At 33.6% G+C, this 27,455-nt stretch overlaps 1 protein-coding gene across 11 annotated transcripts in view; it reads left to right on the top strand.

Annotated features, from left to right (window-relative positions):
* The window catches only part of Mllt10 (MLLT10 histone lysine methyltransferase DOT1L cofactor), a 168,797-nt gene that overhangs the window by 91,588 nt on the left and 49,754 nt on the right, over positions 1–27,455 (top strand). For 7 of the 11 annotated variants that reach the window (XR_007104476.1, XM_047521762.1, XM_047521761.1 and 4 more), the window contains 3 exons: positions 15,265–15,520; positions 19,072–19,638; positions 26,608–26,652. Coding sequence is in view for 10 of the 11 variants with exons in the window: in XM_047521762.1 (XP_047377718.1) it covers positions 15,265–15,520; positions 19,072–19,638; positions 26,608–26,652 (868 nt within the window). In the remaining variant the exon portion in view is untranslated. The remainder of the gene's footprint in view (positions 1–15,264; positions 15,521–19,071; positions 19,639–26,607; positions 26,653–27,455) is intronic. The other 4 variants (XM_047521768.1, XM_047521767.1, XM_047521766.1 and 1 more) reach the window with 3 other exon arrangements.

The raw sequence follows: 27,455 nt of genomic DNA, 5'->3' as shown, positions 1-27,455 counted from the left end.
TGGTCTTACAAATAGAGTGGTAAGGTTTGTAAGTTGTTAAGAAAATTTAGGGTTTCAGTTTATAATTATAATAAATTTAATTTTATACATTTAAGTCCAAATAATGGTAAATGTCCTTTTCATATATTTTTTTAAGTTGTCAGTGAACCTTTATTTCATTTATATGAGGTACGTACTGAGAATTGAACCCAGTGCCTCACACATGGTAGGCAAGCGCTCTACCACTGAGCCACAACCCCAGCACCTCATTGTTTTTGTAAGACTTTTTGAATATAAAACAAAACTGTTTTTGTAAAATAAATTCTTTGTGATGTATAAGCTTTATGTGTTTCCTCCTTTTTGTTTTTTTCCAGGGATGGGATTTGAACTGAGGGCCTTGCACGTGCTAGGCAAGTGCTCTGTGACTGCGCTACATTCCCAGTCCTTTTAATTTTATTTTGAGGCAGGGATTCACTCAGATTCTCCTCTCCTGCCATGAACTTGGAATCCTTTTGCCTTAGCCTTGAGTAGGTGGGATTCTGGCATGAGCCTCCCTACTTGGTCATTTTTAAATATTTTTAAAAGATTAAAGAAATTCTTAGAATTTTTAAGTTACAATGAAATCCAAGTGTAAATTTAACCACTTTGTTATTTATTTAAACATATGTACATAATACTAGGGATTGAACCCAGGGATACTTTGCCACTGAACTGCACATCCTCAATCCTTTTTTTTGAGACAGGGTGGCCTCTAACTTGCAGTTTTCTGCTTCAGTTTCTCAAGTGACTGGGCTTATATGCATGTGCCGCCTTGCTTGGATTCCACTCTTTTTTTTTTTTTTTTTTTTTTAACAAAAGTTGTTATCACTTTGTTCTTTCCCTGTATTATTCAGCAAGATAATTTGTATTTGCAATCTAAATAAAAAAATTTTATTTGTGAGCTTTTATTTTGAAGAAAATACATGAGTCAGGTATTCAAAAATTTAATGTATCAAATACTTTGAATCTTTTGTTAACCATTTTTGAGAATAAGTTGTACATATTTAAGTAGAAAATTTGATAAATTTTGATATAAACTATCACCACAGTCATAGGCAAAAGTTTCCTTATGATTCCTTTTAATTTCCTCCTCCCTGTCTTCCTGTCGCACCCCTGCTCAGTCATCTACTGATATGCTGTCACTTTAAATTAGTTTGAATTTTCTAAAAGATTAAAAATTGTAAATATACACAGTGTGAACAGTTTTATTTTGGACTAGCTTATTTCACTTAGCATAATTATTTTGAGATTCATCCATGTTGTGTTTCAATAGTTCATTCATTTTTATTGCTGACTACTATTTTATTATATGTATATACCATAATTTATCTGTTCAACAGTTGATGGACATTCATGTTGTTTGCAGTTTTGAGTTATTAAAAATAAAATTGCTATGAACATTGTAATAGTCTTATATATTGACTTAAGCTTTCATTTCTCTTACGTATCTTCTAAGGATTGGAATACCTGGGTCAGGTAGTAGGTGTGATTCCCCATGGTATATACCTAATTTTTAAAGACACTGCCAAACGTACATAAGGTGATTGTACCATTTTAATACTTCCACCAGCAGTGTATGAAAAGTTCTTATTTTTCTGCAACACTTGGTATAGTTAGTCCTTTTTCTTTTGTTGGTGCATATTAATTATGTAGAATGCTGGGTTTCATTGTTGCAAATTCATACAACATGCATGGTTGGTGTTTTTAATTTTAACCATCTAGTGGTATCTAGTGATTGATTTGCATTTATAAATTTTTTATTTTTTATTTTTTTGTTGGTGCCATGGATTGATACCAGGGTCTTGTGCATGCTAAGCAAGACATGTGCTACAAGTGAGCTACATTTGCAGTCCTAATTTGCATTTTAACGTCTAATTATGTTGAACATCTTTCCATGTGTCTATTTTTGGTGAAGTGTCTATTCAGATTTTCCCACCACCTGCCCTTTTTTATTGGTTTGTTTTTTTTATCACTGGGAGTTTCATGAGACTTTATATATCCTGAATGCCAATCCTTTGTCAGGTATGTTATTTTCAGATGGTTCTCCTGCTCTGTGACTTGTCTTTTCATGCTTTTAATCTTTTTGTGTGTGGGTGTGTGTGCGTTTGTGTGTGGTGTTAGGAATTAAACACAGGATAGCAGTGGTCTGTACCATTGAACTACATGCCCATTCACTTTTTATTTATTTTTATTTTGAGGCAAGGACTCATTAAATTGCCAAGACTGGCCTTGGACTTGTGATCCTCCTGCCTTGGTCTCCTGTACCTGGGATTAAGGTGTGCACCAGAGTGTCTAGCCACTTTTAATTAAGGCATTCTTAATTTTTCATGTTTTTCTCTAGATGTTTTATATTTTTTAGTTTTACATTTAGTTCTATGGTCTATTGTGAACTAACCATTTAAATTAAGTAGAGTTCATCTTCCAACTTTGTCCTCTCTTCCCCAAAGTTGTTTGGTTATTTGCAGTTTATTTTTGCGGTACTAGGGATTTAACCCAGAGTCTCAAAGCATGGTATGAAGGATTCTACCACTGAGGTATATATGGTCAGTTCTTTGCATTTTTAGAATTCTAGGATAAGAATTGTCAAGACTGCTGATATTTTGATTGGAACTGCTTTCAATATATAGAACATTGAGAGAGAATTAATATCTTAATATTGAATCTTCTGCCATTATATCACTATTTATTTAAGTCTTTAGTCTCAGAAATGAGTGTACAGGTTTTTTGTTTTTTTTTTTTTTTGCTTTATTGCTAAACATTTTGTTAACTGATGCTATTGTAAGTAGAATTTTTTTTTTTTTTTTTGCGGGGGTGGGGGAGGGAGATACCGGGTATTAACTCTCAGGGGCACTCAACCACTGAGCCACATCCCCAGCTCTGTATTGTATTTTATTTAGAGACAGGGTCTCACAGAGTTGCTTAGCCTCTTGCTGTTGCTGAGGCTGGCTTTAAACTCCCGATCCTTCTGCCTCAGCCTCCCAAGCCACTGTGCCATCGTGCCCAGCATAAGTTGCTAGTATATAGTTACATAGTTGATTTCTCTTTGTTGATCTTATATCCTGCAACTTTGCCAAAACACTTGTCTGTTCTAGGAGGTTACTGATTCCATAGGATTTTTTTTTCATAGATAATCATGCTATCTGTGAATATGATTTTACATGGTTCTTTCCAATTTAGATACCTTTATTTCTTTTCTTACAATATACCAGAAACCCTAGTGTAGTGTTGAATAGAAGTAGTGAAAGTGGAAATTTTTTTTTTTTTTTTTACATTAGGGGGAAATATTCAACCTTTAAGCATTATATATTATGTTGAAGAAGTTTCCTTCTATTTCTAGTTGCTGAAAGTTGTTTGTTGTTGTTGTTGTTGTTGTTGATTTTGGTCCTAGGGATTGAACCCAGGGCTGAGGCACATCCCTAGCCCATTTTATTTTTTATTTTGAGATAGTGCTTTGCTAAGTTACTAGTCTTGAACTTGCAGTCTGCCTGTGCCTGCCTCCCAGATTGCTTGTATTACAGTGGTATGCCTGACTACTGAAAGCTTTTATCAGTTGTAGATATTGAATTATGTCAAAGCATTTTTCTGTATCTTACAATTAGATATATTGAAATGATTACATGGAATTTTTAGTGTGTTAATATGATGCATTATGTTGGGTGATTTTTTTCTAATGTTAAAGCAACTTTGGATTCCTGAGATGATTCTTATTTGGTCTTGATGTATTATCATTTTTTACTTATCATTAAGTTGTTTTTCTAAATTTTAAAGGAACTCTTTAACATCTTTGTTTAAGATCTATGCTTTTCTTAGAATTTTTCTAACAGTGTCTTTGGTTTGGGTTCCAAAATAATGCTGACCCTCTTATAATGAATGAGTTTTAAGTATTTTACCCTTTTTTTCCTAGAAGAGTTAGTATAGGTTTGTTATTATTTCTGTTTCTAGACTTGAATTCTAAACACTCCTGAAGCAGTTTAGGTCTGGAGTTTCTTTTATTTTAAAAATATTTTTAGTTGTAGATGGACACAGTACCTTTATTTTATTGATTTATTTTCGTCTGGTGTTGAGAATTGAACTCAGTGCCTTCCATGTGCTGGGTAAGCGCACTGCCACTAAGCTATAGCCCCAACTCCTCTTTATTTTATACATGAATTTATTTTGATACCAGGGATTGAACCCAAGGGCACTTAACTGCTGAACCACATCCCTCACTAAATGGCTGAGGCTGTCCTTGAACTTGTGATCTTTCTACCACAGCCTCTCAGTTTGCTAGGATTACAGGTATACACTACCATATGTGGCTTCCATGCCCACAAATTTGATAAACTAGATGAAATGCACCAGAAGAAAGACAATCTTCCAAAATTGAAACAAAAAGAAATAAATAATTGAATAGGTTTATGTCTATTAAAGAAATTGTATCATTAATCTTCTAAAAAGAAAGTACCAGGCCCAAATGGCTTTACTGGTGAATTCTATCAAACATTTCAGAAATTGTACCAATTCTCAGGGCTGGGGTTGTAGCTCAGTGATAGAGCACTCGCCTAGCATGTGTGAGGCACTGGGTTTGATCCTCAGCACCACATAAAAATAAATGAATAAAATAGAGATATTGTGTCCATCTACAACTAAATGTATATATGCAATTATATATATAAAATTATACAAATTCTCTGTAGTCTCTTCCAGAAGACAAAATCAGAAGGAATACTTCCTAATTCATTCTGTTATGCCTAATATTAAATATGCATCACCTAATATCAAAGCTAGATGAAAACCTGAAAGAAAACTGCAGTTTAGTCTGTCTCCTGAATAAAAATGGGGAAGTCCTTAATAAAATATCAGCAAATTGAATCCAGTAGTGTATAAAAAGAATTATATATCATGACCAAGTGCGATTTATCCCTGGTACTAAAGTTAGTTCAACATTTTGAAACTCATAGTGTAATCTGTCACATCAGCAAGCTAAAAGAAAATCAAGTACTCATGTCAACAGATGTGATAAAGGTATTTGAGAAAATCAATACCCATTCGTGATTAAAAACTCTTAGCATAGCAGAAATAGAGAACTTCCTCAACTTTAGATAAAGAACATCTACAAAATTACACAACTGACATCATACTTGATGGGTGAGAAACTCAAAGCTTTCCCGCTGCAATGAAGAAGAAAGGCTCTTGTAAGATGTAAGATACCCGTTCTTACATCCTTGTATGGATGCCTGCACAAAAACCTGCACATGGATGCTTACAGCAACTTTATTCCTAACTACAAAATCAAAAAAGTTGATACAACCAATTTCAGCAGGTAAATGGATAAAACTATTATGTTCAACAAGAGAGTATGCTAAAGAGAAATGAGCCGGCAAGTCTTGAAAAAATGTGAAGGAAACTTAACCACATATTACCAAGGGAAAGAAGCCAATTTTAAAAGGCTGCATGCTGTCTTATTCCAATTAAATGACGGTGTGGTAAAGGAAAAAGTAATGAGACAGTGAAGAGGTTGGTGATTGCCAAGGGTTACCGGGAGAGAGGGATACACAGATAGAGCGCAGATTTTTAGGGTAGTGAAACTACTCTTTGTAAGATAATACAATGGTGTATACTTATACATCTGTCAAAATCTAGATTGAACACAGTTAAGAGTGAACTCTAAAGTAAACTATGAACTTTGGGTGAGAATGATGTGTCAAGTAGATTCTTAGCTGTAACAGATTTTACCACTCTGGTGGGAGACTGTATAAGAGTGGGGATAGAAGGTATGTCAGAACTTTCTATACTTTCTACTAAACTTTACTGTGAATCTAAAACTGCTCTAAATATAAGATTTAATTTTATATTGCTTATATTAGAAAAAAGGTCAAATAAATTTCATCACCTTGTACTTTAAATTTTAGAAAGATACAGTAGAAAAGAAAAAAATCACAGCACATATTAATACAGAACATAAAAATGCAGGAAAATCAATGAATCCAAAAGTTTATAATTTTAGAGGATAAATGAAATTCATAAACTGCTAACCAAATTGATTAGGGGTAAAAGAAGGGTGGGGAGAAGGTACAAATTACCAAAGCGTACTCAAGAAGTAAAAGTTGGGGGTATAGCCCAGTGGTAGAGTACATGTCTACCCCTGAGAGAGAAAGATAATTAAAAAAAAAATAAATGTAAATAACCTAAATAGCCCTATATCTATTAAAGAACCTGAACTGTAGTTAAGACCCTGCTTGCCAGCTGTGGTGGTGAACACCTCTAATCCCGGTGACTTGGGAGGCTGATATAGGAGGATCACAAGTTTGAGGCCAGCCTCAGCAATTTAATGAGACCCTAAGCAATTTAGTGAGACCCTGTCTCCAAAGAAAAAATGAAAAGTTCTGGGAATGTGACTCAGTGGTTAAGCAACCCTGGGTTCAGTCCCTGGTACCAATATTTTGGTGGCATGGAGTTGTTCATAGTGTTCCTTTTTTATCCTTTGTTCTTTTTCATTTCTGATTAATAATTTGTTATTTGTGTTGTTAAATCTCTGCATATTTGAGAATTTTCTAGTTGATCTTTCCGTTTTACAGTTTAATTCCATTTTTAGAGGAAGGAAGGAATTATATGACTTATGCTTTCAGATTTGTTAAGATGTGTTTTTAGTTCAGTTATGTTCTGCTTGTTGGATGTGTCCATTTCAGGTAGAGGAGTGTTAAAGTTTCCAGTTCTATCAGTTTTTGCCTCATGTTTTGATGTCTTAATGTTCGTCCTATACACTTGAATTATCGACACCTTTATCATTATGTAATGTCCCTCTTTATCCCTGTTAAATTTCTTTGCTATGGTTTGTTCATATTTAATATTAAATACTCCTATTTTTGGGGCAGAGGAATTAGTGTTAGCATAGTATATTTTTCTGCATTTATTTTCTTCAAACTATATGCGTCTGTATTTAAAGTAGGCTTCTTGAAGAGAGAATGTACAAAATGGGAGAAAATCTTTGCTAGCTTCTCTTCTGATTAACATTCAGAATATACAAAGAACTCAAAAGACTTACAAAAAAAGAAAGAAAGAACAAACAACACCCAAATAATCCAGTTGGGCAAATGAACTAAACGGACATTTCTCAAAAGAAGAACTACAAATGCCTAACAAATACATGAAAAAATACTCAACTTCTTTAGCTTTTAGGGAAGTATGGATCAAATGCACACTGAGATTTCATTGCACTCCAGTCATAATGGCAGTTACCAAGAATACAAACGATAATAAATGCCGACAGGGCTGTAGGGGAAAGGAACACATTTACACTCTGGTGGGATTGTAAATTAGTAAATCACTATGGAAATCAGTATGGAGGGTGTTTAGAAGACTAGGAATGGAACTATCTTATGACACAGCTGTATCACTCAGTATTTATTTGAAATAATTAAAGACAGCCAGCGTGGTGGCACACACCAGTAATACCAGCAACCTTAAGAGGCTGAAGCAGGAGGATTGCAGATTTGAGACCAACCTCAGCAATTTAGTGAGACCCTGTCTAAAAAATAAATTTTCTTTTTGAAAAATGGGATGGAGATGAAGCTCAGTGGCAAAGTGCTCCTGGGTTCACATGAGCATGCACACCCCCCCCCATCATCATACTGTAGCAATACATGCATACCCATGATTGTTTATAGCAGCACAATTCACAGTATTGCCAAATTAAGGAACCAGCTCTGGTGTCCGTTAATGAATGAACAGATAAAGAATGTATATATATACGATGAAATTTTATTCAGCAGTAAAGAAGAGTGAAATTATGTCATTTTCAGAAAAATAGATGTAACTTGAGAATATTATTGTTAAGTAGAATAAGCCAAACCTCAAAAAGTCAATGGTCATATGTTTTCTGTCCATATGGGGAAGATAGGAAAAAAGGAAGAAAAGGTGGTAGTGGTGGGGAAATTGTGTGAAAATAAAAGGGAGATCAGTAAAGTATAGGAAAAGGGACCAGAGGGAAGGAGGAGGGCAAGAAGGAAAATACTCTGCAATGATATTGACCAAATTATGTCGTCAGATAGTTGCTTGTATGAATATGTAACAAGTCCTGTATAATTGGTTCTTGGATTTTTATGTACTATGATAATCTGTTTTCTTTTAGAATATTTAGAGAATAGATGTTTAAGGTGATTATTGATATGGTTGGGTCAGTGGTGACTGTATTAGTCTCTTCTGTTTGTTGCCTTGTTTTTGTCAGCCACATCTTTTTCTGCCTTTTATGGTTTTAATCGAGCATTTTATATGATTGCATTTTTCCTCATTTTTTAGCAAATCAATTATACTTAATTTTTTAAAAATGTTTTCAAGTCGTTCTAGAGTTTGCAGTACAACTAATCCAATTCGCGGTATTGTTAAGTACTTTATAATAACAAATGTTCCCAATGTTTTGCCTTAAATTCCTGGTATCATTGCTGCCATTCATTTCACACTTACATAAACTGTATGTGCATGTATGTAACTAATCATGTGCATTGTTTCTGTTATTTTGAATAACTATTACTTGTTAATAAAAGTTACCAAGGACAGTGGTATATGCCGATAAACCCAGCTATACACAAAGATGAAACAATACAAATTCCAGGCCAACCTGGGCAATTTTATTGAGACCATGTTTCAAAATAAAAAAAATTGAAAGGCTGGGAATATTATCAAGTATTAAAGTACCCCTGTATTCAATCCTCAGGACCTATTTCCCCTAAATCAACTTAAAAATAATATAGAACTGAGGGTACAGCTTAGTGGTAAAGGTCCCCCCCCACACACACACACACAAAGTTTTTAATTTATCTTCACTTGTTTATTTTCTGATGCTCTTCTGTTCTTTAGGTAGGTCCAAGTTCCTGACATATTGTATCCCTTGTCTTTTAAGAACTTTTTAAAAATCTCTTGCAGAATTATTCAGTAGGGTATAGAATTCTAGGTTGGTGGGTCCCCCCCAAACAACATACTTTAAATATTTCGTTCTACTCTCTTCTTGCTTCCATAGTTTCTTAGCAGAAGTTAGATATTTCTCATCCTTGTTCCTCTATAGGTAAGGTGTGTCCGCCTTCCCCCACATACTTCTTTTTTTTTTAATCCTTTTAAAATTATTTTTATTTTTACAGACTGCATTTTGATTCATTGTACACAAATGGGGTACATCATTTTGTTTCTGTGGTTGTGCACGATGTAGATTCATACCATTCGTGTAATCGTACATGTACATAGGGTAATGATGTCTGTCTCATTCCACCGTCTTTTATACTGCACTCTTCCCCTCTCATTTTCCTATACATAATCTAAAGTTCCTCCATTTTTCTTACTGCCACTCGCCCCCTGCCCCCTTATCAGGGAAAACATTTGGCCTTTGGGTTTTTGGGATTGGCTTATTTACTTCTTTAAAGAATTTTTTTTCTGCATGTTTTTATTTTCTTCAGTTTGAATTTATACCAAAGTGCAGAGTTGTTTGTTTTATTTTTGTATTTATCTACTTGGTGTCCTTTCAGCTGCTTTGATCTGTGATTCAGTTTTTGCCATTAGTTTGGGAAAGATTTCTTATTTTTTTCTTTTTTGTACTGGGGATTTAACCCAGGGACACTTTACCACTGCACTACATCTTAAGCTACTTTTATTTTTTTATTTTGAGACAGGGCCTTACTAAGTTCCTGAGACAGGCCTTGAACTTGTGATCCTCCTGCCTTAGCCTTGTGAGTTACCAGAATACAGGCATATACTGCCATGCTTGGTCTATTCTCCTCCTTTTTCCTTTTCTTTTTGGTTTCTTGCTCTTTTTTCTCTTTGCTCTTCAGTTTTGGAAGGTTCTATTGTCATATCCTCAAACTCAAATTTTTTCCTTAGCTGTGTCCAGTCTCCTATTGATCTCAGCTTTTACATCTAAAAAAAACTTTTATTTTGATCTGGATATGGTGTGCATGCCTGTAATCCCAGTGACTCAAGGAGACTGAGGCAGGAGGGATCCCAAGTTGGAGGCCAGCCTTAGCAACTTAGCCAGACTCTGTCTCAATAAATAAATAAATAAACAAATAAAAAATAAGTAAAAAGAGCTGTGGGTATGGCTCAGTGGTCAAATGCCTCTGGGTTCAATCCCTGGTATCAAACAAAAACAAAAAAACTTTTGTTTGTTTTCCAAAGATGTTTTAGCTGGCTATGATATACTAGGTCCACAGTTTGTTTCTTTTACTACTCTTATTTCTAGGTGCTTTGTTTCCATGGAGATCTTTTTTGGTTTGTTTTTGGAGGTACTGGAACTTGAACCTGGGCGCTTTTTTCTTCTGAGCTACAGTCCCAGCCCTTTTTAATTTTTCTTTGTATTGAGACAAAGTCTCACTAAGTTACAAGGTTAACCTTGAACTTGGTGATCCTCCTGCATCAGCTTCCCTAGTAACTGGGATTATAGGTGTGCACCATCACACCTAGCTGCTTTCATCTTTATCATTGTTTAAGTGCTTATGACATTCCAAAAAACAAAATCCTGGCTTCTTTTAAAAATTTTTGCTGTCATTGGTTTTTTAATGATAAATGTTGTAGAGGAGGCCCTCTGGCAGAGCCTAAGCAAGGCAGCTAAGTATGTCCCCACCTTGGTTTCTTGTGTTCTTACTTGAGAGGATTCTAGGCAAGACAAGAGACTTACTAAAAGAATAGCAAAGTTAATTAGGAGGAAAGGGAGAAAGAAGAAAGGAAAGGGTGAAAGTGGGTCCTCTGGACAAGGAGAGTGACAGTGACCCTTACCGAGTCAGGGATTTTTAAGGATTTCCAAGTCCAGTTGTTTTTACCTTAATTTCTCTACTCCCTTAATGTGTTTATTACAACTTTGAGTAGCCCTCAGCAGTTTTTGTGAGGGATGGATGTGACATAATTTTAGTTATAAGGGAGGATCCTGGTCACCTGGTCGGGTATGGCATGATTTTGAAATAATTTTCTTAAGGGATGTAATTAATTATGGCAGGCGTGGTCTCCACGTAGTAGGCCCCCATCTTCCAGGTCCTTGCCTGTCCCATTAGGCTCCCTGTGGTTTTCAGCCGCCCTTCATTGTCCTTTCCCTGCTCCCATATTCATGGTTGACTAGCTACCTAACAATAAACAGTTTGATAATGATTGGGGTTTGGGTAGTTTTCTTCCTGTTTCTTGTGATTAGTGTTAGTTGAGCTTCATAAATCTGTGGGCTTAATGTTTTCATCAGTTATGTAATTTTTCCTGGTATTATTTCATTACTATCTCCCTTCCCTTTTTTCTTCAGGTATTCTAGTATAATTAAATTAGGATGCTTAAAGTTGTTCCACAGTTCACTGATTTTTTAAAAATTTTTATTTAAAATGTCTTCACTCTTTCAGTATTAGATAATTTATGTGCTGTGTTTTCAGGCTTGGCCTAGTGAAAAACTTGTGGACATGCTTGAATAGTACATAATTTTATTTTTAAATTTTAAGCATCATATTGTTTGCTTATGATTAAAGGCATGATCCTTGTTTGTTCCTCTTCCTTTTGTCTCTTTTTTCAACAGTGTAGATAACAAAACCTTATAGAATAATCTGAGACAACTATACCTTTTTAAAAAAAATCACAACTGGTGTATCTTTGGTTACCTATTACAGAATTATTACTTAATTCTAAATGTAATGTAAATTTTTGAAGTAGGAAGTATTGTTTCTCATTAGTGCTATTGAGTAGGTATATTGAGGTTGTATCTTCTCAGAGGACTAATGATTGTACTTAGCCACTAAACAAAAATTATGCATATTCTAAATTACTCACTAAGTTGCTTATAAACCACAATATAGACCTACATATTTGTGCACTAATTTGGAGACTCAGTATAACCAAGTAATCCAGTTTTGTCATTAATGAGAAAGAACAACAACAAAAGACCATATTTTTGTTTTCTTTTTTCTTGTCCCCCCCCCCCCCCTTTTTTTTTTTTTTTTGGTGGTACTGGGGATGAAACCCAGGGGTACTTAACCACTGAGCCACATCCCCAACCTTTTTTTGTATTTTATTTAGAGACAGGGTCTTGCTAAGTTGCTGAGACTGACTTTGAACTCTCAATCTTTCTGCTTCAGTCTCCTGTACAAGCATGTACCACTGCATCTGGCAAGATCATATTTTCTTTAGCTGAGTACTGTGTTAGTTTTCCATCACTATGACAAACTAACTTAAATAATTAACGTATAAGCAGGAAAGGTTTATTTTGATTTACAGTTTCACAGGTTTCAGTCCATAGTTGCTTGGCCCCATTATAGCACATTACATCATGGTAAAGCAAATGGCAGAAGAGATCTGTTCACCTCATGGTGGCAGAAAAGCAAAGAGAGAAAGAGAGGGAAAGGGTCTACTATCCCAATATCCCCTTGAAGGGTATGCCCCCATTGACCTATTTTCCTTTCATTGGGTCCAACTTCCTGAATGTTCCACCACTTCCTAAGGGTTCTGCCTCCTAGTAGCACCACAGGCTGGCATTTAATTAATTCTTTAAACACATGCTTCTTTGGGGGACATGCCATCTAAACTATAGCAAGTACTAAATGAAGTAGTTTACATTTTATAGTCCAAATTGTATGAAAAATAAGTGAGTTACACTGTGAGAAGCATTTAGGATGAGAATCTGAGGTAGCTTTGTGAATTTAGTCTCAGGCTTGCTCTTTGTCTCATTCATCCCTCTTCATTTCCCTCTGCTTTTTTAAAAAATCTTTTTTATGTTTGAGTTATTCGTTTGTAGTAGAATTCCCGAGTACCATAATTACCTTAGCACATTTTTTTTTCCTTAACTGAACATCTTCAGCTAACTTCCCCTCCCCGCTACTAAGAAGTCTCTGATATCTTTGGAAACATAAAAGGTATGGAAACTTGTTTTAAATTAAAATGTTCAGCTGGGTGCAGTGGTACACATCTGTAATCCCAGCTGCTGGGAGGCTGAAGTAGGATGATGGCAATTCAAGGCCATCCTGGACAACTTAGCGCCAGACCTTGTCTCAAAATTAAAAAAAAAAAAAAAAAAAAAAAAAAGACTAGGCCATAGTTCAGTGGTAGAGTGCCCCTGAGGTTCAGTACAATTTATTTAAAAAAAAAAAAAAAAAAAAAAAAAGTGTTCAGTTTGTGACTGTAATGTGATATTTGTTACTGAATTTTGATTGTTTCATTCACTACTTTTTTTATAGTACCTTTTCTTCCAAATGTAATATTTTTATTGAATTTGGGAACATATTTGTACTTCAGGGTAGAAGCAAGGATATTCTATTCAATACATGGATTAATTTCCCAACCCAAATTAGGTTGTTTGTGGAAGTGAATTGTATATTTCCATTCATAGTACTCCACCAAATTTTCTCTTTAGCCTTTATTTGATACTTGAACAAAATACATGAGTGAAGAACACCACTGAGTTGCCTTGGATGACCTTTAAATTTCATTAGGTCATACAAGGATCAGATGTGAGAGGAATGGAGAACCTCACCATCAACTCAAGTAATTGGAAAAAAAATATTTGAAAAATGAGTTGCGGTAGTTTCCAACCTGCCCAGTATGGAAAAGGTTCATGCTTCTAAAGTAAGCCATGAAGTTTCATCAGCTTAATGTGATTGGTTTGTTAAATGGCCAGACTTACTTTGAAACCTTTGTCCTTATTTGTGGATTATAGTTTGTTAGAATAGAATAGTGACTGTTTTGTTTTTATGAGCTAATGTTTTTTTGTATTTGATGATGAAATTCTGTTATTGGGAGAGAGATGATAGGGCTTGGGAGTGCCAACTGGGCACAAGTAGCAGGAAAATAGCAGTAAAGAAGGTTTACTTTTTAAAACATGGGATGATTTCTCATATTCCTTTTTTAAATTTTTTTGTTCCTGTGGTGTTGGGGATATTTCTTCTTTTTGAGCATCGATTTTGTTAAAAATATCAGTTTTTCTGAAACTTGATTTGATTGTCACTTTCTGATCTTTAAAATTTCTTCTGTTTGTGTGGCGTCATGGTTATATATGAGAAATTCACATTTGTGTATTTTCAGGACCCCCCCCATTTTTAGAGTAGTTTTTGAAATGAAAAATAATAACCAGGCACAGCAGCCCACCATTGTAATCCCAGCAACTTGGGAGGCTGAGGCTCGAGGATTTCAAGTTCTAGGACAGCCTCTGCAATTTAGTGAGACCCTAAACAACTTAGTAAGACCTTGTCTGAAAATAAGAAAGAAAAGACTAGGAATGTAGCTCAGTTGTAAAGCACCCCTGGTTTCAATCCTCTGTACCCCAAAATACATAAGTGAATAAATAAAAATGAAATATATTATATATAAATGAATTTCATATACATTTATATGTATGTTTATAGATATATAAATTTAGGGTCACTTCTATTCAAGGCTCTCAGTGAACTTAAATGCACTGGGTACTTTAGATACTTGAGTGAAATTAACTATGACATAAAAAAAATTCTTGCCCCTGTGAACCTCATAAGTCTTTTGAAGCATGTCAACTAATGTACAGCTGGTATAATACATTTTCATAGTCATTTAATTTGCCATCATTTGTAAATACTTTGTATTTAAAATGATTACTGAAAACTAGTAGTTCAAAGGAATCTTTAATTATAATTATTTTTTCCTTAAACTAATACTTGGAAGAAATAATTTCTATTTCAAAGACTTAGTCATTTCTCTTTTTTTCAAAGGAGACTTCATCTGAATGCTTTAAAGAGTATTACTCTATGTAAGAACCATAAAATGGATATAGTCCTCTAATAGATTTGTAGCACCTTAGTTCTAATTATTGCCTTCCTGTTTTGAACATTGAAGCTTATTATGATTTTGTGTCTAGGAGGTAATATGTTATTATTGAAAATGTTGTTTAAGAAGTGAGTACCTTTGGTGTCAGTTAATAAATATGATTAATATGTACCTTTATTAATTGATGCAGTCTGGCTCTCAAAGAGCAAAACATTATCTATATTTGTTTGTTTTTGTTTTTAAAATAATAAATCTAGGGATATAACTCAATGATAGTGTGCTTGTTTATTATGTGTGAGCCCTGGTTTTCAGCCTTAGGTCTACCACTGGAGTGGAGGGAGGGGGGAAGTTACACTATACTTGAATTGTTTTTACATGATTTTCTTTAACAGAAGGACTTATTTATAGTACTGAAAATTTCATAAGTTTATCTTACAAGTTAAGTTGTTAATGTGCCATATATTGTTTTCTGTAGCTAAATGTAATCAGTTCTTTTTTTCCTTTTACTTCTTTTAATCAAAATGTTAGACTTATACAAGCACTAGCAACAACTCTATATCTGGATCTTTGAAGCGCTTGGAAGATACTACGGCACGATTTACAAATGCAAATTTCCAGGAAGTCTCTGCACACACGTCTAGTGGAAAAGATGTTTCAGAGGCTAGAGGGTCAGAGGGCAAAGGGAAGAAATCTTCAGCTCACAGCTCAGGTCAAAGGGGAAGGAAACCTGGTGGTGGAAGAAATCCAGGAACAACTGTGTCAGCAGCTAGCCCATTTCCACAAGGTATTAATCATGATGTTTAGTTAAAACACTTGTTCTGATTATGGTTAATAGTACTTTTATTTTGTAAGATAATTTATTTTTTCCTTCTAATTAACAAATTGTTTTAGATTATTATTTAACTAGATGGTACAGTAAGATTCTTTGAAGTCTAGTGTTTTCTGTTAAAATATTTCTGGAACTTTTGACTTCTTTTTATGTTATAACTTGTGTTTTTAAAGTTAAAATGTAGTTTTAATGGTTAGCTGTAGAATAAAGTTTAAGATGGGGGAAAGAAACAATAAAAACAGGAGTTTTTCTTTCTATCCCGTAGAACAATCATTCTTTTCTGTTTAATGTTTTTACTTACCTTTTCTAATTAAACTTTATAACCATAATTAAACATTAGAACAGTTAAACATTAGAACAAGTGTTAGGAGATTGAACAATTTTTAGGGAACCTAAGTTGGTCTCAGTACATGATAACTGTTGAGCAATAGTGCTTTTATTGTGAAACTTGAAGTTTAAATTAGAATTTTACTCAGCTTTTTTATCTTCTGTTAGGCTGGTTTAGGATGTCCAGTTAAATTTGAATTTCATATAAACTAATCGTATAAGTAAGTCACAAATACTGTTTGTTGTTTAACTGAAGGTCAAAATTAACTGGGTATGCTGTTTTAGAGAGAAAAGAATGTCAGCCAGATACTTAATTTATTTATTTTTGTGGTACTAGAGATTAAACCGAGGGTTGCTCTTACTACTAAGCTATATCCCTAGTACCTCTTTTTTGAAAGTTCAGTATCATTAGTTAATTATAGTACATAATCATCCAGTCCCTTGTTAATATTTTTATTTTGAGACAAAGTTTTGCAAAGTTGCCTACACTGGCCTTGAGCTTGTGATACTCCTTCCACAGCCTTCCAAGTCACTCAGATTACAGGCATGTGTCACCATGCCTGGCTGCAACTAAAATTTAGGAAACGTAACTCTCTGTGACTGCTTTTTGTAATTTTTAATAGGAACATAAAATTTTGAGATTTATAAACATTAATAATGTTAGAGGAAGATGTACGATAAGTGTCTCCAAAGGACTTTGTTCCCCTCGAAGTAAGAAAATTGCCCTTTTCTTTGCCCTTGTTGAAGCTTCTGCTAATAATAAACTTATAAAGAAAATCTTGCAGAACATTATTTAAATATGTAGATTACTTAGTTTGCTGATCTCTCATTAAAGAGTATATTCATATATTTGCAAGTAGTAATTTGAAACTTGTAACTATCCAGGTTCCAGATACTGTGCGTGTGGGTGTTTAAGTATAAATTTAAATGCCAGATTTATTATTTTATTTGAGTAAAATTTAACATTTGTTATTTGTGTACCACCTTGAAAAATAGTGAAACCTTAATTAACCTTATATGTAATAACTTCATTCACATTTTGAAGGTGATAGTAGCAGAAGTCAGTCAATATTTCTGCAGTTAAATACCTTATTTCACATTGTTAAATTGCACTTTTAAGTTTTTTATTTTTCAGTAGTGAGAATGGAACTCAGGGACTGGCGCATGCTAGGCATGCTCTCTACCATTGAGCTCATTCCCAGCCTCAGGTTCCCCTATCCATACCCCATTTTTATTTTTAAATTTTGAGACAGGGTCTCAAGTAAGTTGTAGAGGCTGGCCTTGAACTTGTGATCCTCCTGCCTAAGCCTCCTAACTAAGTAGCTGTGATTACAGGCTTGTGCCAAATCTAGCCTACATTTTTAAGTTTTTAATATATGAAGTACTAATCTGTTTGGAAGAGAAATCACCCATTCTTGGGGAACTTTATAATATTTGAAGAATCTTTTCAGTATTTGTTAAGACATGGCTGAGAATGTCTTATATGTTATATCTAAGATAAAATTTTTAAACATTGAAATTTAGAGATAAGGTATTTAAGATAATTAGTTGTTTTTCTTTATAGCAGATAGTATATGAATTTCAGAAAATATTTAAAGTATTACATATACTATTTTAAAGTATTTACTGTATGGCACTGAACTTTTAATAAAAACTTCAACAAAGTATTAGAAGAAAGATGGTAACAGATCAGAATGTGTAAGAATTTCTTTATGCTTTGACCCCTAGCACCACCAAAACAAAAGAACTTCTTCATAGCTGCTAATTACATGGCAAATTACAGTAATCCTTAAATGACTGATTATTATGAATAGCTTCTTACTGTGTTTGTTTTTCTGTACACATGCCTGAAAATGCTCATATAAGTACAAATAATTTTATAAATGAATACAACAGAAGTATTCTTAAAATAGTTAAGTTTTAGAACCGTTAGTGCTTTTTAAACAGCCATTTCAGAGGATGTTAAAATTAAAAAAATCAAAACCTTGAGACTTAATTTGAAAAGAAATTTTTGTGTGTGAGGGGAAAAATATCTTTGTAAATATCTAGGTTGATTTGTATGAGATTACTTATGAATATACTCTACAATAAAATTTAATACTTAGCTTAAGATTTCCTTTCTACTTAAATATGCAGAGTTTTTGTTTTGAAGCACTTTAGTTGAAATACAATATAGGCTAGTTTTATGAAACATAATACGTGTAGTCAAAGCTGAGTCTAAACATTTGCCTGCTTCATTTGGCAAGCATGGAAGAGGGTTTCATAAAATGATTTGGTGAACTAAACTTTTATTTCATTCCAGTCTATATTAATTTTTCCTCTAGGTAAATAAGAACCTTGAGGTTTTTATATTGAATAATGCCATGGTGAGCTGTTCTTTGGATAGTGAGGAAAGAATAAGAATTGTAAAAGAAGTTCATGAAAACTGCCTCTCCCATTTTTTTTCCTTCCCTAAAAATAATAGGAAAATGTTAGTGGTGGGTTTTTCTTTTTGTGGTTGCATAGAAAGTGGTCTGGGAGAATGTAAGATGAAAATTAGGCCACTCGTTACCAGTATCATATCCATGTTTTGTTTGGGTAGATTGAGCTGAAAAATAGCAATCACTGATCTGTCTTAAAGTTAAGACTTAGAATTTATAACCCATGAAACATATTTAGGTGGTTATTGTATTTTGGGAATATTTATAATCATTTAAGTATTTGAAAAATTAGTTTTGCCGGACATTGCAAGGTCAGATTGTAACCTTGTTAGGTCTTGCTTGACTGTCAGAAGGTGACTGTGCTTGTTCTTTAGTCCTTCATTAAACATACCCAAGGTGTTTGGGCCAGGGTAGGGGGACGACTGAGAAATGCTGTGGTAAAAGGTAGGTTAAATAAAGCATATCTTATATCTTAGTAATTGTATAAATGATAGCTTGCAATTCAAGAGTAAATATTTAACACTACCTATAAAATGACAAGTGTTTTTTATGAAGATAATTTTAGATAAACTTTACTTCAGTAACCTTTTTCAGATCTTGCTTTATTGTAATAGTGATGTCCTAAGTTTTACAGTTAATTTTTAAAAAAGTCCTCTCTTCTTTTTGATGAATGTATCACATCTACTACTCATGGGAACTTTTGCCTCCAATTTTTTTCTTTTCCTCCCCAATTTTTTTATTTTTTTATTTTTACTGCAGGCAGTTTTTCAGGAACTCCAGGCAGTGTAAAATCATCTTCTGGAAGTTCAGTGCAGTCTCCCCAGGATTTCTTGAGCTTTACAGACTCAGATCTGCGTAATGACAGTTATACTCACTCCCAACAGTCATCATCAACCAAAGATGTACATAAAGGAGAGTCTGGAAGCCAGGAAGGGGGGGTAAATAGTTTTAGTTCCTTAATTGGTCACCCTGCGACCTCAGCTATTTCACAGCCTAAAAGCTTTGAAAATTCACCTGGAGATTTGGGTAGTTCCAGCCTTCCTACAGCAGGATATAAGCGGGCTCAAACTTCTGGCATAGAAGAAGAAACTATAAAGGAAAAGAAAAGAAAAGGAAATAAACAAAGTAAGCATGGGCCTGGTAGACCCAAAGGAAACAAAAATCAAGAGAATGTTTCTCATCTCTCAGTTTCTTCTGCTTCACCAACATCATCTGTAGCCTCAGCTGCAGGAAGCGTAACAAGCTCTAGTCTCCAGAAATCTCCTACATTGCTCAGGAATGGAAGTTTACAGAGTCTTAGTGTTGGCTCATCTCCAGTTGGTTCAGGTAGGGATTTGCCCATCATTGTTCTCTCTCAATCTCACCACAACCCACTTCTCTACCCCAAAAAGTTTAAAATAGTTATTATGATAATACTTTGAATTACTAAGTGATATCTAATTAACATGATGTTTCTTAATTTATTCATTTCTTAATGAAGAAAGTAAAAATATCTTAAAACCTTAGAAACAATTTGGTATTTAAATGTTTGGTACTAATCTGATGTTACTTATATAAATGTAGGCTGAACAGTTTATCTGGTCATCCATTACTTAGAAACACCTAAAATCCATTTCCTATGTTTATTTTTGGTTCATCTTCTAATATTTTAAAAACCAACCCAGAATTCATATTTAATATGTGAAAGTTTTGGCATTATGTTTTTGTTTTGTTTTTCCTTTTTCTTTTTTTTTAGATAGAAAAAAGGGATTTATTGAAACAAAAGTATACTACCTAAGAGAGGGGCAGGCTCACTCACCAGGACTGGGAGGTCTAGTGTTTGTGTGTGTGTGTGTGTGTGTGTGTGTGTGTGTTTCTAAATTTGTTTTAGTTGTTGATGAACCTTTATCTCTATTTATACGTATCTCTGAGAATTGAATACAGTGCCTCATACATGCTAGGTGAGTGCTCTACCACTGAGCCAGTATTTGTGTTTTTAGCTCACTTTCTCTAAATGTCATTTTTAGTCTTCACTAATTTTTCACACAAATATTGTGAATTATTTTATTTGGAATATTTTTATCAACCACATTTTGTTTTCAGGGGATACCTGAAATGATTTTTGTTTTCTAGTATGTTTAGTGATTTTACCATTATTTTTATTATAGTACAAGTGAATTTATGTTATTCACATCATTGGAATGCTTCTGTTACCTGCAGTTTGGTTATGAATATTATCAGTTTTTAAAAGAATTATTGAAAATGCACATTTTTCAAGACAGAGATGCCTAACATTTTAATATTAACTAGAGTATCAGTGTTATCTTTTTAAATTGAATCTTGAATATGAGGTAAATGGTTTTCAGGAAATATTGATTATAAACTATCTTTTTTGGTTTTATATTTCTTTTTGATGAAATAATGGGATTTTATTTAAAATGAACTATTGTGTATTGTGGATTATGTCTGTTCTATTTGTTGGTGGGGAGTATAGATAGGAAATAGTATACAGAAATCAATACAATTCAATGAATGGTTTTATATTTCATATATTTTATAAATGTACAACTTTGAATTTTTTAGTGGTACATATGCAAACTTTAATAACAAACATAAGAATGACCATTCCAAAAGAGAAAGGAGCATTATGGGTTAAGATGAGATGTGACAAATAGTAAATGTAACTATCATTTGTGATGTATTCAATTTTGTTAAAAGCTTTATATTTACTATCTCATGTAACAACGTTTTGTATAAAGGGTTATTGTTGCTTATATTTTATAGCTGATAAAACTGAGACTTTGAGAGGTAGACAAGATGCCCAGGATCACAGAATCGGAGATTTCTTTTTATTTCTAATAAATGGCTTTGGTACCCGTAGTGAATCTGTGGGCCAGGACACCCTCCCTGACTCACCCCATGAGACCAAAACTATATGACAGTTAGCCTTAGCACTTTGTCACAAAAGTAAATTTAAATAACTCTACTCAGAAAAAATTGGGTTCATATTATTTTTAGCAAGAGGCATAGTAATCAAATTGAGTACTTTACTGAGAAAATTAAGCCTAAATTTGCTTTAGTGGAGAGTGATCTTCAGTAGTTTCCTGTAGTTTTGAAGCACAGTCTGAATTTTCAGTTTGAAAATTCCTGAATTTTTGTTTGTTTTGTTTTTGTTTCTTGCAGTACTGGGACTGGAACCCAGGGCCACACACTAGGCAAGTGCTGTACCATTGAGCTATATCCCCAACCCTGAAAATTCCTGAATTTTAGCACACATCTTCAGATTAGTATAATTAAATAATATTAATTTACATCCCTAAAAAGATTTTCTAACTGTTATAGATTTAGGGGAGACTTTAAGCCTGGCTAACTATGTTTCTTATGGGATGATTACTTTCAGAGGGCAGTTTTTGTGGTACATCTGTGGCATTAGAAAATGGATTTGTAATTCCTTTACCTTACTGTTAGGTCATTTTAATTTAGGGGGAGCATTCCCAGAGATACCGTTATTTCACAAAAGTAAATAACACATTGTGCTTGCCGGGAATTTTTGAAAGTTAGGTTAAAATCACTCTGAAGATTGTATGTTTTGAAAAAAGCTATAATTATGGATAAGATCACTTACTTAAAGCTATTTGACAGATAGCTTTTTAATTCTGTACATATTATTAGAGTATCAGTAAGAGTATTTTCTTACTGATAAAACTCTGTAGAAAAAGTATTCTTATCTAGAAGCTTGCGAAATGCCATCTATATTTAGGAATTATGCCTTCTTGACCATAAGTTAAGAATTACTAACTACTGATAGACACTATGTGTCACACACTGTGATAAGCACTTAAGGAACATTTAGTGTTATTACTTTTATATAGAATTGTTATTTAACTCATTATATAGAACAAGAAACTTGAGAGTTATTACAGCTCTAAGTGGTGGATGTAGGCATATTCCCTGAAATATGAAATTTGACAGATGTTTGCTTGTTGAGGGTCTAAAACCACATTAGTATAATGCCAGTCATATTTTAAGCAAAGAGGATCTGTGAGTAAATTTGAACCAGTAATTTAATTTTCAGAACTAATATTTCCTTCTGATATGAAAAAGTTAATTTTTTCCATTGGACTAATTTTAAATTGAGAGGGCATTTAGTAATTGTAAGAGCAGGGATCTTTTTCCCATATAAATAATTATAAAGGAGGAAATGTCTACTGTGTACTGCATCATCAAAAATTGTTTTCATGCCGGCACAGTGGTACATGGCTCTAGGGAGTCTGAGGCAGGAGGATCATAAGTTCAAAGTCAGCCTCAACAACTTAGTAAGACCCTGCCTCAAAATAAGAAATAAAAAGGGCTGGGAATGTGACTCAGTGGCTAAGCACCTCTGGGTTCAATCCCCAGAACCCTGCACCCCCAGTTGTTTTTATGATATTCCTTTTATAAGATTGATTTGCTTTAATGTCAAGCAAGTTGATAATTTAGTAATGGTGAAGATGACCGTTGTAAGCACCTGTTGGCATGATGTTATACCCTAACGGCTATTAATACTAGCTCTGTTATGTTTGTCATGTTCACTCTCTATCTGTACTGCCAGCACAGTGCTTTGAAGATAATAAACACTAAACATTTCTTTAAAAAAAAAAAAAAAAAGAATGAGAATACTATTATTAAGCACTGAGTGCATATCATGTGGGTAGTGGTATCCCATGTGATTTTTGTACTTGATCTTCTAAATGTGTGTAGTTAGGCTGCACGTTAAACTGTTTTTTTTTTTTTTTTTGGTAAGGCTTTTGCTATAGCATTATAGTATGTGAGGATAAGAAATTTTATTAAGTTTGAAAAGATCATGTAGAGATTGAATTCTACTTCAGAATAGCAGAAAATGAAGTTCAACAGTATTACCAGGAGAGGAAGTAAATGTATATTTACGGTATAAGCCTAATAGGAGTTTTTAGCATAGTTGGTGGTAATATTGGTTAAATAGGGTAGGATGCTTTCATGGAGAGTTGAAGTCCAGGCTGAAGAAATCAGACTAATCATTTAATGGTGGTCTTTCTCCTATAGTAAGCATTCTGGGCTCAATTTTGGTGATTTACCAGTATTTAAGAGTTTATTTTAATTGAAAAGAAAAACTATTGCCTCATTTAGCTTATGGTAATGGTAATATCTTATGTTTGAGAGCACTTAAAGGTTTCTAAAGAACACATACTTTTAGGTACTGTCATTCATTCCGGGTAGGACAGCTGCTGTTGTTGGTATTACTATTTATCCTGTTTTATCATAAATTAGGACATAAAAGCAGAAGTAGAATCAGATTCTGATGGTGTGATTATCTCTTGGAATCATTAAAAGCATGAGTTTTAACAATTAGAAGTATTTCATAATGGGTTCTAACTGTAGCAGAGTATAGATATTTATTCTAGAAGTTCTAGGTAATACAAGAATAGAAACTCCTTGATCAAATAAGGAGTTTACAGAGATTTTATTTGACTAAAGGTTTGGATTGTAACATTTGCATTAGAATTGAAGTACATCCTGATAAATGGCCTATTATTCTACAATGACTTATACAAAATGATCATTAGTATTTTGTTTTGAGTGACTGCTACTTGGTTTTTAAGTTTTGGGCTTTTAGATTATACTAAGGTTTTGATTGAATTTCTTCCTACAGATATTTTTTTTGGGGATCCAAATAATTAGGTACCCAGTTTTTTGAAAATCAGTACTCCAGCTTTTGGAAGAGTTGACATACTGAACTTGTCCTTTTCCTCTTTCCAGTTTATCTCTTCTACATTATAAGAATTTATGATTTACGAAAGTGAAAGTTGTACAACATATTTGTTTCTAAACAAAAATCAGGATCTTATTTTTTCTGAGAAAAATTTTGTTCATTAAATGACAAGAGGTCAATGTGTTAAGCATTTACTTCTTTTCTTGCAGTGGACTGTGTCTTTTCAAAGTATATAATTTGCCATTTTTAAAAACCTAAGACCTTAGGTTGTTCAATATAGCATTGCCTACCATGTTGTTCCTAAGATAAGCTATTTGAAAATGTATTTCAGGAGTGAGATTCTTTAGTGGTGATAAATGCTATAGAAGGAGATTTTGGAAAGATGCTTCTTTGATTGAGATCAGTTTCATAGAGTAAGTTGTTATAGCCTCTTCTAAATGAAAGGTTATGGAGCTTTAGTGTGAACCCTTAGAACTATCAGTTTCCTTAGTAAACATACTTCTATATCATTTCTATTTAGGTTAGTAAAATGAAACTGAGAAATCTTTCCCTGGTAAAGTATTTCCATTAGTGGTGTTGATTCTGTAAACAAATAGGGAATTACAGAGATACAAATATTAGTCTAATAAACTCTTTAACAGTAGACTAAGGATTATGGGCAGTTTGTGAGCATAATTTTAAATATATCTTACTTAAGTTCACAATTTTATAAATCTTGATTATCTAGGGTCATAAATAAAAATCATATAGCACATTACATATTACTGAGACTAGGATATAACTTGGAATTTTTTCTTTTGGAAAATTCCCTGATTTAAAATTTTTTTTTTTTTTTTTTTTTGTTGACAGATTTATGTATGTATGTATGTATGTATGTATGTATTTATATGTGGTGTTGAGGATTGAACCCAGGGCTTCACATATGCCAGGCAAGTGCTCTACACTGAGCCACAACCTCAGCCTGGAAATTTTCCTGATTTTATTTTGGTCTTTGATGATTTGAGTATTTGTTAGTGCTATACCATGGCTGCCTTTCTATAAAAGTGCTAAATCAGCCAGGCTCGACCTGGTGGCACACACCTGTAATCCCAGCAACTCAGAAGGCTGAAGCAGGATTGCAAATTTGAGACCAGCCTGTACAACTTAGTGAGACCCTGTCTCAAAAAATAAAAAGTGCTGGGGATGTGGCTCAGTGATTAAGTGCCCCTGGGTTCAGTCCCCAGTACCAAAATAACAACAGTAATAAAAGGACTAGATCAAAGGCCAGGATAGCCATATTCCAATTTTTTCACATCAGTAAAATGCTTCTGCTATTATGAATATCCTTTGATTATTTTTTAGCACTATGCCAGCTACTATTTTTTCTATAATGGACCATGTCAAACCCCTCAGCAGCCACCCACCCCTTTAAATCTTGCTTGTATTATATTTGTTAATGAGGTATTACGGTGGAAAATTCCCTACTATGTCTCATTTTTGAGTGTCATCTGGGAAGGAGTTAAGCCAAAGCCTACATTGTTTCTAGATGGTTGTTCTGAACTGGACTAATGTTTGAATCTTTTAAACAGCCTTTCATGTAACTTTTTTTTTTTTAACATTACAGTGATTACAGGTGTGTGCTGACTTTTTTATTTTATTTTTTTTAACCCAACTTTGTCTTTCTTCCTACCTCAAGTTACTCAGGGTAGACCATGGTTAGATTTTTGAGGAACATATGTAAGCAGATGTGTGGGTGATGGTTTTCTGGGAACTTCTGTTGTACATATAGGGGGCATACTTTTGGTAGTGGTATGCTGGGAATTCCCAGCTATCCCTCATATAAACTTTTTACCAAAGGTTAGCCTTAAGAGAATATCAATTCTTTCCAGCAGCCAGATCTTTTGAGTTACTTAGTGTCTTGATCTTGGTTTTATAATTTATTTTCCCCTTAGTATGCTGTATTGAAATTTATTCCCCATATTCTGAGCAGCTTTTACTTTTAGCACTGTTTTATTGTTTCAGGTCACTCTGCTTGTTTTCCTCATGTGGGTGGAATAAAAGAATAAAAGTAACTTCTCATTTATTCACTGTCTTTGTCAAAAATGAAAGGTATAAGGAAGTGAACTAAGTGTAATTTAATGAGTTTTATGCTGTTATATAAGTCATGATGGATTTCTGTTTATGTATAAACTAACTATAATTCTTAAATTGTAATTTCCACTCAGCCACACTGTTAAATGGTTTTTGATAAATTGTTCCCATCTAATGAATTATCTAAAGTGCTTTAGTGTATCTTGTTGCTAACTATTCTCTCTCATTAATGAAGTCGTTTGTTATCAGATACTTGTTATACAGATTTATTTATAAGCTCTTTTGCCTTTTCCTTACCCTTTGTACATACACATTAATAAATTTGTGAAAATTCCATTTTGTTTGGTTCTCTTCCTCTTATATCCTATTAGCTTAAAATTTTTGTTCCAACAGTTTGGTTTGACCCACTTCAGCTAGACTTTTAGATGGATTCCCCACATTTTTCTGGTCTGTTTCTTTTTCTTCCCTTAAGTCACTGGCAACTTCTTTGCTGATTCCTTTCTCCTCCCTCCCAACAGAAATTTCCATGCAGTATCGGCATGATGGAGCTTGTCCAACAACTAGTAAGTTGTCCAACTGGGTTGGTAACCCTGGCTTCTTAACTCATATTTTAGTGACTTTTCTAGTATATTTGCCCACCTTTGAATCTCTGAATTTTATTTTTCAAAATACAGTTCTTATTTTAATAGATTTGTTTCTTCTACAAAGATAATTAACATACAGCTTTGTCTTGTGTTCAATATTGTATTACAGCCAAATTGTGGGCAAATTTAAATTATTGTTGGCCTTTTAATATAATGCTTCCATTGTAGAATTGTGACTTCTGCCTTTCATAAAATATTTTCAGTATTTTGGTTTCTACTAGTCTTAATATTAATAAAAATTTTCAATATTTGTACATTGGCATTAGGTAGCTTCCTGTACATGTTGTGACTTCTTATACTGAAACTTGGGAAATGAGAATGTTTGATAGAATTAGATGACATAATGAGATTTTTCATTATAATAAATGTCCTATAGATTTACCTGTATAGAATTACAACTTATAGAGACTCATTTTTATCAAGACATTGCATAGATAACTAAGCATATTTTTAAAAGTGATTTAAAGATAAATATTTATGACACTAAGGAACTTGTCCCCATAAAGGCAATATATCTAACATCTCAGTTTAGTGGGTAATATATTGGCACATGGAATGCAGTATTTAGGAATTTATACTATATAAAAACTGAGTGAAGTTTGCAGCTTTAATAATCAGGCAAATAGTACATGAGAGACTTACTGAAATTTTATTATTCTGATTCAGTCTATGCCTATGTATTTCTTTTGTGTGTTTGAAAATGATCTTAACCTGAAGTCCTT

Source organism: Sciurus carolinensis, chromosome 12, assembly GCF_902686445.1.
Source record: "Sciurus carolinensis chromosome 12, mSciCar1.2, whole genome shotgun sequence".
NCBI classification, from domain to species: Eukaryota; Metazoa; Chordata; class Mammalia; order Rodentia; family Sciuridae; genus Sciurus; species Sciurus carolinensis.
Note: the sequence above shows the minus strand (reverse complement) of the source record. Positions and strands in the feature narration are given on the sequence as shown.